We start from the raw sequence: 16,770 nt of genomic DNA on the forward strand, positions 1-16,770 counted from the left end.
AAAGGAAATTAAAGCAGAGTTTAAACATAGTTGTGATCTCATAAGACATTAAAAATAGATCTAGGAGATGAAAAGGGTAAAAAGTTACCCATTCACCACTCCCTCCCCCATTAAAAGTAAAAGTAGCTTTAAAATAGAAGTAGAAACTAAGCAGTAATAGGTCTGAGGCTCACTCCCTTTCCCTAACGCATTTCGAAGCGGCCTTCCCCGTGGCTGCCTCCACAGGCTGGTGTTCCCTTTGGGCCCTGGAGATTGCTGTGCAGAGTTGTCCTCTTACTCCCTTAAACTCAACCTCACTGAAGCTCAGTCTCTCCTCTGCACCAGCTCTCCTTGAGTTCCCCGTTGGTGGCGCCATCATTCTCCCCATCTCCCAACTGGAAATCTTTTCATCACCTCTCTCTTGAATATCCCACATTGGACTCTCTGTTTGCAGTGCTTTGTATTTAGCACATGAAGTATCAGTTCCTGCCTTCAGTTTCTTCATGCTTGGGTCCGTCTTCTAAAATATTGCCCTATTTTCTCAAAATACTTACAGCATATACTGCCTTCTAGGTGAGGTCTAGACTCTGGCTCTACATTCAAGTCTTTTACAGTGAGGAGTTCCCGTCATGGCGCAGTGATTAACTAATCCGACTAGGAACCATGAAGTTGCGGGTTCGGTCCTTGGCCTTGCTCAGTGAGTTAAGGATCCAGTGTTGCCATGAGCTGTGGCGTAGGTCCCAGACGCGGCTCGGATCTGGCATTGCTGTGGCTGTGGTGTAGGCCGGTGGCTACAGCTCCGATTTGACCCCTAGCCTGGGAACCTCCATAAGCTGCAGGAGCGGCTCTTGAAAAGGCAAAAAGACAAAAAAAAAAAAAAAAAAAAAAAGTCTTTCACAGTGAAACCCTAATTACACCTCTTGTAACTCATTTCCAAAACAAAACCTGGAGCCTTTTATGGGCTTTTTCTGGCATCCCTTGAATAGAGTTTGCATAGTTTGCTTATTTCCATCTTCTTTCCTTTAATTATGTTATTTCCCTTTCCTGGAATGCCCTGTGTGTCTCTATCTGTATTCAAATTGTCTTTCAGGTTTTCCTTGACCATCCATCCATCCATCCATCCATCCATCCATCCATCCATCCACAGAATAGCAGCAGAGAACCCAAACTTTCCCCTACCCCTTACTCAAAGGAAAGAAAGCAAAGTCCAAGTAGTCACCAAGGAGGCATCTGTATGAGCCATTAGATCACCTACAACAGGATCTCCTTTGGGTTTTTGCAGAAATGCAGATTCCTGGGCTTCACCCTGGCCTTTCTGAATCAGAAACCCTGAGGGAAGAGCTAGGAATCTTCATTTTTAACAAATATCCTGAAAGATTTTTACATTAAGTTTTGAGAACTACATATTTAGACCCCAAATAATGCTAAATTCAAAACCTCAAATAGCCAACACCTTACTGAGTCAGTAAGGCTGCATGGTGCTCTCCTAACCTTCACCAAATACCTCGTTGGTGTAGAGTCAGATGAGCTGAGCAGTGATCAGAGTGGGAAACTTTGACAGGTTTTTACTTCGTTCCAAACCAGGAATTGATGGACTACTTTCATGCTCTCCAGACCATTGGGTGTGTCTGTATTCAGATGTGGGTGCAGATACATTCTGAAGCGAAGTACATAGGATGCTGCAGTCATCTGACTTTCCAGTGGTCAAACAGTGCTCCTGTTCGTACTGAATGAGTAAAGGAAGGCCCAGTTGAAATACAGATGTAACCTATGGGTGTTTTATTGTGAACTTGGCTTTAGAGGTAGAGGTGAAAGCATATTCTTTTTTTGTTTTCACAAGTTAATAAATGCAAAAAATTTAAATTAGGCAATACATGCATGTTGTACAAAACTCAAAGGTCTCCTTCACCTTCCTGCTTGCCAGCCACTTCTGCTCCGTGGAGACAGTACAGTCACCAGTTTCTTGTTTTGTTTTTCCCAAAGTAGCTTATACATAAGGAAGCACATATGTATTTACGCTTTCTGTAATAAAACAAATAGTGGTATATTTGCTGTCTTTACTTTTTTACCATAGCAGACTTCATTGACCATTCTCCATCAGTACAGTGGGCACTTGCTCTTTTTAACAACTGCGTGTTATTCCATTATTGGAGTGTTTCATAACCATTTAACCACTCCTCTGTTGATGGACATTTAGGGTGTTTGAATTTTTGCTCTTATAATACTGCAGTAGGATCTTTGTTCACTGTATTAGTATGTCTGTGGTGTACCTTTTTTTTTTTTTTTTTTTTGATCAAGCCATTTTATTTAGGGGCTAAGAGGGCTGGTGGTTGAAGGGCTGAGAGGACAGTGAGATCTGCTGTCCTCTTCCTGGCTGGGATCTCCCTAGCTTCATCATCGCCCAGAGATGTAGTATCACTTCTTATAAGTGGAAATCTTGAGTCAAAGGGTATGTGCATTATATATATTTGATAAGTTGTACTCATTTGCAGTCGTATCATCTTATGCCAACGGTACCTGAGATATATTTTGATATATAATAGAAATATATTTTGATAGTTCTTTTTTAAAATTGACTTTCCTTTGGGAAACAGCTCATTTCATAATGTTTAAATATCTTTTTGTTTTGAGAACATTTATGATGATTTACAATGTTTGGTTACGTTTTTTCAGCTTAGGAATCATATATTATACTTGATAGAAAACTATCAGACAGTGGTGATTGTTGGAGAAACAGGATGTGGAAAGAGCACGCAGATTCCACAAGTGAGTATACATTTAACTGTGTCTTTGTGCTTATATTTGATTGAAAGGATTACATAAGTTGAGACCTCTTTACTATTTTTTGCATTTTTAAGATCTCCTGGTAGTTCCCATCATGGTGCATTGGAAATGAATCCGACTAGGAACCATGAGGTTGCAGGTTCGTTCCCCTGCAGCTCGGATCTGGTGTTGCTGTGGCCCTGGCGTAGGCCAGCAGCAACAGCTCCAATTAGATCTCTGGCCTGGGAACCTTCATATGCTGCGGGTGCAGTCCAAAAAAGACAAAAAAAAAAAGAAAAAGATCTCTTTTCAGAGAAGAATTATTCAACCCAGCTAGATGTTTTGTTATGAAACTTTTGAGGCATATGATTTCTTTGATTAGCATTGAAGTAACAGTCATCCTCAATTTGTTATAATTCCAAAATAATAATAGAATAACCATACTCCGAAAGAAACCATGGGGACTCATTTGAGGTGCAGTGCATAGTTTTCGTCCTCAAGTAATTGCATTTGGCAAGGCAGGGTAAGATGAATGCTGTTGTAGTTGTGGGTAAAAATTGACTATTAAAGAATTATGCAGTGCTATGGGAGAACCCTTTCTTAAAGGGCGGAATCCTACCTGGTGTGGGTAGAAGTGGAAGGGAAGGGTCAGGAAGGCCTTGTAAAAGAAATGATGTTTGAAATAGACCTTGAAAAAATAAATAGAAAAGACAAAGAAATAGACCTTGACCAATCCGTGGGAGCTGGCTGGGCAGATGTTCTCATCCAGTGAATGTCATGGTTAGAGGTATCGAGGTGGGGAAGTGTTTGCGGCTCAACAGAGTGGACAGATAAGATCAAGAGTGGAAGATAGGGTGACGTCAAAGTGTGACTTAAGAGCCTTGACCTGGAGGGAGAACATATGTACAGGTGGGCTAAGACCCTAGCACATCACTTGCTTCTTACAGAGAGACACAGAGACAAGTCAGATTGCTGAGAAATTATCAGTTAGAGGAGTTCCCGTCGTGGCGCAGTGGTTAACGAATCCGACTAGGAACCATGAGGTTGCGGGTTCGGTCCCTGCCCTTGCTCAGTGGGTCAACGATCCGGCGTTGCCGTGAGCTGTGGTGTAGGTTGCAGATGCGGCTCGGATCCCACGTTGCTGTGGCTCTGGCGTAGGCCAGTGGCTACAGCTCTGATTCAACCCCTAGCCTGGGAACCTCCATATGCCGCGGGAGCGGCCCAAGAAATAGCAACAACAACAACAACAAAAAGGCAAAAAGACAAAAAAAAAAAAAAAAAAAGAAATTATCAGTTAGAGAGTAATATCAATAACAGTAGTAAATCAAGTAGCAGTAAATAATAATTGTAGTAAGTGCTACATAAATGATCACTTTACATGTATTAGTCTATTTAGTCCTCAGTGACCTTGTGAGGTACGAACTATGGTTATCTTCATTTTACAGATGAGAACATTGTAGAGAGCAGTGAACTGGGGGAATATACAACAGAGGTAGAAGGCCACGTGAAATTAGGTAATTTTAGTTTGTTTTGGAATTAGTCAGAATGGTTATTTAGTCAGCTTAGAATGAACTGGGGGAATATACAACAGAGGTAGAAGGCCACGTGAAATTAGGTAATTTTAGTTTGTTTTGGAATTAGTCAGAATGGTTATTTAGTCAGCTTAGAATGAACTATGTTATGGTAGCAAAGAACCTGAAAATCTCCGAGGCTTAAAAAGCACAAAGGTTTCTTTCTTCCTCATATTATGTGGTCTTCTTGGGTTGGTGACCCAGCTCCACGTGATCTCTGGGCCTAGGATGCTGGCACAGCTCCTTTCTGGGACTTGTGGATCTTGTAGCAGATGACAGAATCATGAGCTGGCGCTTCAGACTTCTGACTGGAAGTGACACTTTTCACATTCATTGGTCAAAGCAAAGTACGTGGCCAGGCCTGGTAGCAATAGGAGGCAGTGCATATAGTCCTCCCACAGGGATGGGTAGCAGGTATTTGGATTGATAATATAATATGGCACAGGATCTGGTCATTTCCTCCAGCAAGGCTTAGCCTCCAGGGAGCAGAGAGCACCTGCTGAGCAGCTAAGTCCAGGGAAAGAGTGTTCTGAAGAGGAGAGAGGCATAGGGTCTAAGGATCCAGCCTGGGCAGCCTGGCAGAAGACACAGCTAGTTTTTTTGTTTTTTTGTGTGTGTTTTTTTGTTTTGTTTTTTGTTTTTGCTTTTCTAGGGCCGCACCTGCGGCATATGGAGGTTCCCAGGCTAGGGGTCAAATCGGAGCTGTTGCTGCCAGCCTATGCCACAGTCACAGCAACACCAGATCTGAGCTGTGTCTGCGACCTACACCACAGCTCGCTGCAGTGTCGGATCTTTAACCCACTGAGTGAGGCCAGGGATCAAACCCACAACCTCATGGTTCCTAGTCGGATTTGTTTCTGCTGTGCCATGACAGGAACTCCCATTTGTTTTTTTAATTTTAAGTCTTATTTTAGCATTTTTAATTTGGGGGGGAAATTTAATAGATTCAAATGGTTTAACATTCTGAAGACATGAAAGGATTAAAAAAAAAAAAAGATCTCCCTTTTGCCCTATATTCTGATACCTACTTCCTTTAGGCAGATGTGATTGATGTCACAAATTTCTTGGATAGAGATTTTTAAAATTGGTTTTTCAGAGAAATGTGTGTGCATATGTGTGTGTGTATGTGTATACAGACACATATATTTCTCCTCTTAAAAATACAAATGTAGTATCTGTACGTGCTTTAGGCACCTCGTTTGTTTGGTTTTTTTCTACTTAATGTTTCATTCTCTTTTTGGTTGCATAGATTCCACATAATTTATTTTTCTGTTCCCAGTTGATAGACGTTTAGGTTGTTCCCAGTCTTGTGTTATCCCAGTGTTGCAGTGAGTCAGTTGGCATGTATCTCAGTGTGCACACAGTCTTGTGTTACCCCAGTGTTGCAGTGAGTCAGTTGGCATGTATCTCAGTGCGCACACATATACCAGTCTCCTTTTAGAATAAGTATCGTAGTTATGGAGTTGCTTGGTGAGGGGGCATATGCGTTTGAATTTATTTTTAAGGAATTGTATTTTTTAAAAAAACATTCTTTCAACAGGCAATACATTCATGGTACAAAATGCAAAAAGCACAAAGAAATACAGGGTAAAAAATGAATATCCTAAGCTTTGCTGGTGAAAATGACTGGATGATTTTGATTGTTATTGGCCCAAATACCTGCTCCCCCTCCTGTGGAAGGATTATTTCTCATTTTCCTTACCACGCAGGTCCACATCTCAGAGACCTGTCACACTTTGCAACTTCCGTGGTGGTAAGTGTGAGTTCTGGCCTAGGAAAACTGGAAAGGCTGAGGAACTGAAGGTCAAGAATATGACCAGCAAGGATATGAGCAGGTTTTTGTCAATAGACTGTTTTGGTAGATTTAAATAATATCTTTCCTTGGAAAAGTATAGCATGTCCTAGCACCAAACACCAGTTTTGAAATTTCACAAATTTAGATGTTCCCATTGTGGCTCAGCAGAAATGAATTGACTAGTATCCATGAGGATGTGGGTTCAGTCCGTGGCCTTGCTCAGTGGGTTAAGGATCCATTGTTTCCGTAGGCTCACTGTAGGTTGCAGATGAGGCTCGGATCTGGCGTTGCTGTGGCTGTGGTGTAGGTTGGCAACTGCAGCTCTGATTTAACCTCTAGCCTGGGAACTTCCATATGCTGCAGCTATGGCCTTAAAAAAAAAAAAATATTCATAAAGTAGATAGAGCCTAGATTCTGTTTTTTCTTAGACCTCTGTCAAAACAATGGACTGCAAATCCAAGCTCTTCACTACAATATTTTTTTTTTTTTGTCTTTTGTCCTTTTTAGGGCTTCACCTGTGGCATATGGAGGTTCCCAGTCTAGGGGTCTAATCAGAGCTGTTGCCGCCGCCCTACGCCAGAGCCATGGCAATGCCAGATCCGAGCCGAGTCTGCGACCTATACCACAGCTCATGGCACCACTGGATCCTTAGCCCACTGAGCTAGGCCAGGGATCAAACCCACAACCTCATGGTTCCTAGTCAGATTTGTTTCTGCTGAGCCACGATGGGAACTCCTACAATTTTTACTAATATTTTTTTCTATGGAGTTCCCACTTTTTAATAAGAAGACCCAATTTGGTGACCCTTGAAAAGAGTGGAGAGAACTGAGCTGGAGTCCAGGGGTTTCCCTTTGTGACATCCATTGCCTCTTGATGTCAGTGCTATACCTGCTTTTGCAACATCTTTAAATTTCCACCTCTCAGCAGCCATGAGTAGGCAGAAGTCTGAATCTCAGGTGTCTTGAGAGGTAGCTTCATGGATAGATCTTTGATTATGGAAATTTTTTTCTCTCTCTGAACACTGCTAGTAAAAGATTGACTATGAGTATGTGTGTTTTATTTGGTAGAACTTGTAGAACTGTGTCCTGGTTATGTGATTTTGGTTTGCTGAACTTGAAACCCGGCTCTTGGATTTTTATCCGTGTCCTTGGACAAGTCATATGACCTCTTTGTTTCGTCATCTCTAAATTGTGGGTGATGCTCTTAACTTTGGCACTGAATTTGTTGTGAGGATTAGACAGGATTATGCATGTTAGACAAGTTCCTGGGACTTAGTAATGTACTTGGTGAATGGTAGCCATTATTCTTGTAGTTCTTTTTCTGCATTTGTGTTGATTGGGGTGGTTAGTAATATTTTGTCTATGTATTCAGTGCAAGAGAGAGAAACTTGACAGTTTTTATAGCAAAAAATATACATTATCTAAATGACTCTGTTCCTTACAGTCGTTTTTTAAAGTTGTTATTTTTAGCCAATTTTATACTAACAAATAAGTTGCAAAAACAAGGAGTTCCCGTCGTGGCACAGTGGTTAACGAATCCAACTAAGAACCATGAGGTTGCAGGTTCGATCCCTGGCCTTGCTCAGTGGGTTAAGGATCTGGCATAGCCATGAGCTGTGGTGTAGGTTGCAGACACGGCTCGGATCCATTGTTGCTGTGGCCCTGGTGTAGGCCAGGGGCTACGGCTCCGATTCGACCCCTAGCCTGGGAACCTCCGTGTGCTGCGGGAGTGGCCCTAGAAAAGGCAAAAAGACAAAAAAAAGAAAAAAAATACAGAATTCCCTTAGACCTTTTACACCACTTGCCCTACTACAATAATCAAAAGCAGGACATTAACAATTCTAGTAACTAGACTTCAGATCTTATTTTTATCTCATTAGTTTTCCCATCAGGGTTCTTTAAGTTCCAGGGTCCTGCATTGATTTAGTTATTATTTCTCACTGGTCTCCAGCCTATGACAGTTCCCTAGTCTTTCTTTATCTTTTATGACCTTGACTTTTTTGAAGAATACCAGGCGTTTATTTTATGGAATGTCCCTCAGTTTGGGTTTGTGCGGTGTTTTTCTCATGATTAGAATGCGCTTGTGCATTTTTGGCAAGAATCCCGTAGAAATGCTATGTCCTTAGTGCACCGTATCAAGAGGGTTGAGATGCTGAAGTCTTTGTCACTGGTGAGGTTAATGTGATACTGTGGTAAGGTGCCAGATTTCACCTGTAAAGTTACTGTCTTTACCTTTGTAGTTGATAAATATCTTGGGAGATATATTTTTAGACTGCAAACATTCTACTTTTCAAACTGTTGCCTACTAATTTTAGCGTCCCTTGGTGAATCTTATCTGCAGCAGTTACTCAGGTGTTTGCCTAATGATGATTTTCTATGTTCCTTTTACCTTCCACCCCAATTTTTTTTTTTTTTTTTGTTCTTTTTAGGGCTGCACCTGTGACATATGGAGGTTCCCAGGCTAGGGGTCTAATCGGAGCTGCAGCCACCAGCCTATGCCTGAGCCACAGCAATGCCAGATCCGAGCTACGTCTGATGCCTACACCATAGCTCATGGCCACGCCGGATCCTTAACCCACTGGGCGAGGCCAGGGCTCGAACCCACAACCTTGTGGTTCCTAGTTGGATTTGTTTCCGCTGTGTCACGACAGGAACTCCAGGAGGAAATATTTAAGACTGGGGAGTCAGATGCTGAATTTGTACCTTGGTTCTTCTGATTATTACCTCTGCTGTGAACTAAAACAAATTACCTAACATTTCCAAATCTCAGATCCCCTCATTTACAAAATAATTTTTAATTTTTATTGTACAAATTAATTAATTAATTATTTATTCAGCTGTGCCTGTGCCATAAGGAAATTCCCAGGCCAGGGGTCAAACTGGAGCTGCAGCTTCAGCCTACGTTGCAGTTTGTGACAACACTAGCTTCAAGCTGCATATACAACCTACTCTGCAGCTTATGGCAACACTGGATTCTTAACCCACTGAGCGAGGCCAGGGATCAAACCGGGATCCTCACAGAGACGCTGTTGGGTCTGTAACCCGCTGAGCCACAGTGGAACTCCACGAAGTAGTTTTTTAAATATCTGCTGAAACAAGAACCGTTTGTTGTTTCCTTTCTCAGTGGTTTCAGTGTAATCCAGGGTCGTCTTGAGGGAGGTTGTTTCTGGAAGAGTGATGTCAGATGGATACTTAGAGATGATTTTATTTGTAGTACCTTGCAGAAGCTGGCTGGACAGCCGAAGGAAGAGTGGTGGGAGTGACCCAGCCTCGAAGAGTGGCTGCCGTTACAGTGAGTTGCTCTTTTGTTTGTAAAGACTCTGTGTCTTGTGTTTCTGTGACTTTCATGTCTAAGCTCTAAGTGAGTATGACTCTACTTAAGAATTTAATTCTTCAATTTAAAAGGAAATACGATCTAATTATTTTTGTGAAATTGATACCTGAACATTACAAATTTTTATGTAGTAATGAAACACAGAAGTCAAAACAAAGAAGTAATTAAAAAAAAAAAAGAAACCCAAATCTCACCACCCAGCAAAAACAGTTTGGAAATTGTGAATATCATTTCAAGCTTCTCTTTTATGTCCACATAAAGATCAATGGTTGGCTGGATGGATAGAAATAATTTTGTAAAAATGGGTTCATAGTCATATGTTTGCTTTTGTTGAATTTAACAAAAGAGGAAACTGCGGTAAAATAGGAGTAGTTACTGAACTTTGGATAAATATTTGTTCACCACAAGAGAATTTATGAAAGTTTGAAACCTAAGAAAAAGGATTACAGAAAGTTTTAGGATGTTACTTATTTTTGGAACTATGTTATGAATAGTTGTCTGTTATAAAGGACATCTTTCTACTTGTTCCTCCATTTGTGATAAATGCAGTACTATAATTTTTATTTCAAGATTTATAAGTATGTTCTTTTCTGTAATCATAACTCCTGAGGGTATTCAACTTTTAATTCTAGTTTAATAATCACTAATTATTTTCCATAGTTTCACCAGCTTTGAATTGCTCATTTCATTTTATTTCTTCTTGTTTTGTTTTGTTTTGTTTTTTCGCAATGCCCACCGCATGTGGAAGTTCCCAGGCCAGGGATCAAACACTCACCATAGCAGCCACCTGAGCCACAGCAGCGACAACGTTGAATCCTTAACCTACCAGGTCACCAGGGAAATCCACTTTATTTCTTGATTGGCTGAATTTATATGCCTGAGAGTGTTTGATTGTGGTTGATATCACATTCTTGATTCACCCTCTCTAGGAGCTGCGCAAACATTGCTTCACTGCCTTTTGGCCTGGATGGACAATCACAGTGTAGAAATAGCCGGAGGTCCGTCTTTCCCCCCCTGCCTGGCTGCTTTTTCTGCTTGAATGCTTGTAGCATTGTTTCTGCCCCAAGATGTGTCTTGATGCCTCTCTGTAGCTCTTTTTTTTTTCTCTTACATATGGAAGAACTTTTAATCTTCAAGTTCAAATCTCTGTGTGTTAGGCAGGTTTTCATCCATTGTCTTGGCACCCTTTTCTACCCCATTTATTTTATTCTCTTTTCCAAGGACATCGGTTAAGTTATGTTAGATCTCCTTTGTCTCTTTAGTGTTTTTCACCATTTTCTGGAATCATCTGCTCTTTTCCAGTTGTTTTGTGATATTTCTTCAAGCCTGACCACAGTGTTCCTGATTGTTTTCAGTCAGATTTATTCTATTTTGATTCCTTTATATCTCTATCTGGGTCTCATAATCACTTTGAATTTTTTTTTTCTTTAAATGGCCTGACTCATTTCTGTAAATCTTTTTTTCTTGCAGTCTTTGACTATATCCCCATTGACTGCATATTTACTTGACAACGATTTTCTATTATTTTCCTACAGGGAGGATAGAGCAGTATTTCAGTGTATCTCTAGCATGGTTGATTCAGAGTTGGGTTTTTTTTTTTTTTTTTTTTTTTTACACCTCTAGGCCAGAGTTGCTTTTTATCATTGCTGCCTGAGAAGTTCCTTTAGCTTTGTAGCTGACACTTGTAGCATTGTGTAAATTTGGGGGATTGTTCTCACATTAGGGCAAAGCCTCTCTGTAGCTCTTTCCTGTCCAGGCTGAGATGTGGAGGGTGTCTGCAGACTGGTTTCTGACCTGTACACCTGAGCTTTGTTTCTCCTTGACTCTGCCTTGACTCTGTGTCTTTCCCGTAAGCTGTTTTTAGCTTAAGCTTATGGTTTCTTTGAAACTGGATTTCTTTGGCTGAATTCTACTTCTGTTTCTTTGGGTTATACTTTCACAGTTTCTTTTTAAACTGCTTTTTTGCTTATGTTCCTTTCTTTCCTTCTTTCTTGCTTGGCTTTAATGCAATGGGCTGTGTTAGTCCTTTTAAGATAATTGCTCCTCTTTGAATGGGCCCATTTGCTGGCTGAGGAATTGTGAGGTTGTGCCAGTCTGGATGATGCCTGGCCTCTCACCAAGTCTCTTACTGTCTTTTACTGGGTGGGATGAGGAGGAGGGTCTGGTCTAGCACTCCTTAGTGATTTGAGAGGTCTGTAGTAGCTCTTCGTAAGATTCTCTGGGCTCGCTGATTCAGGATTGATACTCGTTGTCTGATTGCCTGCCTTCTCCTTCCACTTCCCCTCCTTTGTGATTCTTTGCTGTCAAAGTAGTTCTCCATTGGGACATTTCCCGGGTCTCCTGGGCCTGAGCACACTACAGCTTCTTGTCGTCCTAATACACGGCTTGTCAGTCCTGCCTTTTAGGAAGGTGACACTTCCATTAAGGAAGCTAGCAGTCTGCTCTGGTTGTGAAGGTCTTCTTGATTCAGACCTCACAGTATTTGGCAGCAATGTTTCCTTGTTTATTATTTGGGCTCGTGTGAGTTTCCTTCTTTCATTGGAGATGGAGGTTTTGGTTGATAATGTGTTTTATTTATTTACCTTTGTTTTAAGTTAACTATGAGAGGGACTTTCTGCTGTGGCACTGTGAGCGAATGATCTGGCTTGTCTCTGGGTGGGTGGGTTCGATTCCAGGCCCAGCACAGTGGGTTAAGGATCCAGTATTGCCACAGCTGTGATGTAGGTTGCAGTTGTGGCTTGGATTTTATCCCTGGCCTGGGAATTTCCATATGCTGCAGGTGTGGCCAAAAAAAAAAAAAAAAAAAAAAGTTAGCTCTGAGAGAGGGAAAGCAGGGGCAAAAATGCCTTTATTTTGCCATCTCTACCTGGACAAGAAATTAATTCTATTTCCTTGAGTTATTTTTACTCTGTGTTGAGTTTTAATTATAGTGTATTTCTTTTTCTCCAGAGTTCATTTTCTGATTTTCTTCAAGTTAGAAATTGTTGGTAAATATTTCCCAAGTCTTACGTGTGTGTGTAAAAATGGACATAATGGTTTGGCAACTAGACTGCATTGTTAAACTTCACCTTTTATGTCAAGAAAGAGGATTTGGTTACTTAAAACATTCAAGCAGTTTGGAATTCCAGCTCTTAGTCCGTTTGCATTTTTGCTCCAAATTTGTAGCCATGGATAATTTCCATGAGACCACATGCTTTCTCATAAAAAACAAAGAGTGTATAAATTAGCCGTGTAGTATTAATAGAGCTGTCAAGTTTGAAATGCTACATCTCAAAAAGCACTTTATGTGCAGACTAAAATCTGAAAACAATCTCTGAGCCTAAGAACAGATGGCTCAAGTCACTGCTCGATCTCCATGACAGGCAGCCCCTTAGTGAGTATGTTCATTGGATTCCTATGCTCCGGGTTTGACTTCAAGACCCGGGCCCTGCCTTGACCTGTGACTCAGGACAAGCTCTAAGCCTGTCTTATTTCACTGTCTTTCTTTGTTAAAAAAAAAAAAAAAAAGAGGGTCTCTGACCCACCTCACGGAGCATGTGCATGTTTAATGAGGTACAGTTTATGAAAGCTTGGAGCACAGCACCTGCACGTAGGAGGTGCTGAGTGATTGGTTTTTCTTTTTCTTTTCACCTCCTTTTTCCTGTATCCGTTTGTTTCTCTCAAAAAGATATTTATCCAGTCTAATTGATGAGTTATTGGGGGTAGAATTGAAACAGTAGAGGTAAAAATCTGTAAACAGTAGAGGGAGTTCCCATTGTGGGAATCTGACTAGTATCCATGAGGATGCAGGTTCTATCCCTGGCCTCACTCAGTGTATCGGGGATGCGGTGTTGCTGTGGCTGTGGTGTACGCAGGCTGGCAGCTATAGCTCTGATTTGACCCCTAGGCTGGGAACTTCCACATGCAAAAAGGAAAAAAAAAAATGCCAATAGAGTATGGCCTTTCAAATGTCCAGGGGTGTGATCATACATGATCAACTTTTAAAAAAGGATTTTGAAAATAAAACCCATTTTGTAGTAAATGTATTCAAATAGTGAAATAAAAATAAATATGTTTGGGAGTTCCTTGGTGGCACAGTGAGTTAAAGAGCTGGCATCACTGCTGTGGCTCAGGTCACTGCTGTGGATCCCTGGCCTGGCAACTTCCACATGCCCCGGGCGTGGCCAAAAATGGGGAGGAAAAAAAAAAAAGGAATGAATATATTTGGCTTCATAAAATGATGACATTTTTATGAAGAAGTTGGTTTATTTATGCTCATTCTTTTTTTTTTTAAATGCTCATCCTTATGAGCCAGTTTTTCCCATAAGCTCCAGTATCTCTGTGCACACATTCTCTATTTATACCATTTTTTTTCAAGATTTATGGTTTAATGATCTGTAGGGTTGAAATTGCAACAATAACCATAACAAAACTGTCCCAGTGAAATACTGGTTATAGGGAGGTTTAAATTCCAGAGGTAGAGCAGTGTAGAATGCATTTCTGGTTTCATAAGATGTTTTGAAAGACTGCGTGGTATATGCCAGGTGCTCAGGGATTGATTGTATCCTGGCCTACCATATCTGTAATTTCAAGTCATTAGGCAGAGCCACTTCTGATCCTCATCTGCTTTTCAGTGTCTTAAGTGCTGATGGTCAGATAATGCCTGGTGTGCTAGGCTCGCAGAGCTGAGCACAGGGAGCCTCTGGCTTCCCGAGCCTGGGGCTGCTGCAGCCCAGCGGCTGTAGCTGAAAGCTCATGTTCTGGACTCAGGACGCAGGGACTACGTGGTGGCAAGGTTGCCTCACCTGTGAAAGAAGGAAATGAGATGCAAGGGGCTTGGTTGATGTACCAGGTCCCCAGGAAGCCTCTATAATTTTGCTTCCTTTTGGTTCTTTTTAGTATGTAGTTTACATAATGAACATTAAACTCTGTTTTCTTTTAAGATAAACTAAATTATGAGCTTTATTGCTCTTCCACTTTTATGTTTATTCATTATTTCAGATATTTTCTATTAATAAATTAATAGCCTTTGAATGGCCTTCTGGAGTGGTAGGAGATCTTGCTATTGGATTCTTTTTTTCTCTTTCTTACCCTTACCCTTTCTTGGTAGTTGAAAAATGTATCTATAGCTTATGGTTTTCATAATGTATTGTGTATTTTGTTTTCTACTTTTATTATGTTAACTTGGATCCTTTGTTAATCTTCTCATCTGCCTTAAGTTTTTTTTTTTTAAACTGCATTCCTGTCTTTATCTCACCTCTTCGTAATTTTGGTAGCTGGGATAGCGTTACAGATTGTTTTAGATTATCTTGCTCTGGAAATGTTACCTTTCTGCTTTCAAAGAGAGAATGAGTATGGCCAAGTATTGAATTCGATCATTCTTATCCCCTTACCTTCATGGTCCAGTGGAAGGTGTTCTATTTCAAGCCATGAAGACGAAAATTTGTCCCTAGTTGGGAAAGCTTTGAGGGAGTTCCTGCGGGGGTGCAGCGGATTAAGGATCCAGCTTTGTCTCTGAGGCAGCTTGGGTCGCTGCTGAGGCATGGGTTCGATCCCTGGTCTGGTGCAGTGGTTTAAGGATCTGATGTTGCTGCAGCTGTGGTGTAGGTTGCAGCTGTGGCTTGGATTCAGTCCCTGGCGTGGGAACTTCCATATTCCGCAGATGCAGCTGAAAAAAGAAAGAAAGAAAGAAGGAAGGAAGGAAGGAAAGAAAGAAAGCAAGCAAGCTTGAGGAACAGGGTGAATCTTGAAATTTCTTCTGATTCCCTTTTTGCTTTGGCCACCAGGAAATCTAAAGCTGAGTTTATAGCTCAGCTTAAATAACTTTGGCATATCCGTGTTTAAAAATTTTTCTCATTGGCTTTGATCTTTTGAATTTTATCTATAATTTCTTTGTTTCTGATCTGTACCATCTTGATGGGATTCCATTTTTATTCAATTTTTAACTGCGATTCCAATATTTATAACATCTTTACATGGTTTTATTTTTATTTATTGTTCTTATAAGTTGCCTCAGATCAATTATAGAATAAGGTGAGATATATACATATAAAGTTAATAGCTACAACATTGTAAATTAACTATACTTCAATAAAAAATTTAAACAATAAGGTTAATAGATTGCAAAGGTTGTCTCAGTAACTAGTAATCTGCCCTTTTCTTATTTTCCACTGTGTTTATGTACTATTTAAAAAATAAGTGACCTTTAGATTTTCCATAGTGTGTGCTCTGGGCAGTAATTTCTATGTCTCTATTTTCAGCATGATCTTTCTTCCCAAAGGTTGCAGGGAGAGTAGCCGAGGAAAGGGGTGCGGTGCTGGGCCACGAGGTGGGCTACTGCATCCGCTTTGACGACTGCACTGACCCGCTGGCGACGAGAATTAAGGTGAAGTGTGGAGCTGCTTTTCCTATTGCAAATAAGGAAAAAGGTTATCTGGGTGAAGTTAAAAACATGTAGCCATCGCTGCTGACCAAGGCCCTGATACCTTGGCAGAGAGTGGCTGAAATCTTCCTGGCCCTCAGGGAATTTAGTCTGGGGAAGGGGGTGGGGGGGTGGGGGGTAGGTTCAACGCTCTCTCAGAACCCTTGCATCTTAGCCCAGAAAGGAAGTAGAGTTAGGTAGAGTTAAGCCCTTGGTTCTACAGATGAAGAGGTTGATGACCTGATGTTAAGTACCCATTGGTAATAGAACCAAAGCTGTCCTTTAATTAATTAATTAATTAATTTTTTGGGGGCCACTCTGGGGCGTATGAAGTTCCCCGGCCAGGGATCAGATCCAAGCCACAGTTGTGACCTCAGCTGCAGTGGCAGCACCGGATCCTTAACCCACTGTGCCGGGCCAGGGATTGAATTTGCATCCCAGCGCTCCCAAGACACTGCCCATCCTTTTGTGCCACAACAGGAACTCCAAAGCTGTCCTTTCTTATTGTTGTTCCAACAATCCATATAGCCGTCTAAATATAGAAACTTATCTGTAAAAGACTTAAAAATAGGAACAAATAGTGTAAATGAGTAAAGTGTAGAATTCACAAATGTTATTTTCACTAATTAGAGCTTTCCCATTTTCACATGATAGTGGATTTCATATGTGTGTTTTCTGACCTTGTCACTACTACGAAATAATTAGCATGAATGGTAATCAGTGTCTAGTTGACTCAGCATGTGCCCACTGTGTACCACTGTGCTGGAATCAGTCTCTTCAGATAGTTCTGTAAACAGTGAATGAAAATGCTCTGATGGAACGAACATTGGTTATTAGAATCTCAGTTACCCCTCAGTTTGCAAGACAGAAAAGCTAAAAATAGTTTAGATAATGTAAATGTAGTGATTTGTAAAAATGTGGACTTTGTT

General features: G+C 40.9%; 1 protein-coding gene across 8 annotated transcripts in view; it reads left to right on the forward strand.

Moving 5' to 3' along the window:
- The window catches only part of DHX35 (DEAH-box helicase 35), a 193,604-nt gene that overhangs the window by 10,400 nt on the left and 166,434 nt on the right, over window positions 1–16,770 (forward strand). For 6 of the 8 annotated variants that reach the window (XR_014832319.1, XR_002340163.2, XR_014832322.1 and 3 more), the window contains exons 3-5: window positions 2,653–2,745; window positions 9,322–9,399; window positions 15,701–15,805. Coding sequence is in view for 3 of the 8 variants with exons in the window: in XM_001929022.7 (XP_001929057.3) it covers window positions 2,653–2,745; window positions 9,322–9,399; window positions 15,701–15,805 (276 nt within the window). In the remaining 5 variants the exon portion in view is untranslated. The remainder of the gene's footprint in view (window positions 1–2,652; window positions 2,746–9,321; window positions 9,400–15,700; window positions 15,806–16,770) is intronic. The other 2 variants (XR_014832323.1, XM_085003883.1) reach the window with 1 other exon arrangement.

This window comes from Sus scrofa, chromosome 17 (genome assembly GCF_054392235.1).
Source record: "Sus scrofa isolate SSC_HxYL_T2T_F1_AM1 chromosome 17, Sscrofa_HxYL_maternal_Yorkshire_Landrace_v2.0, whole genome shotgun sequence".
Classification (NCBI taxonomy): domain Eukaryota; kingdom Metazoa; phylum Chordata; class Mammalia; order Artiodactyla; family Suidae; genus Sus; species Sus scrofa.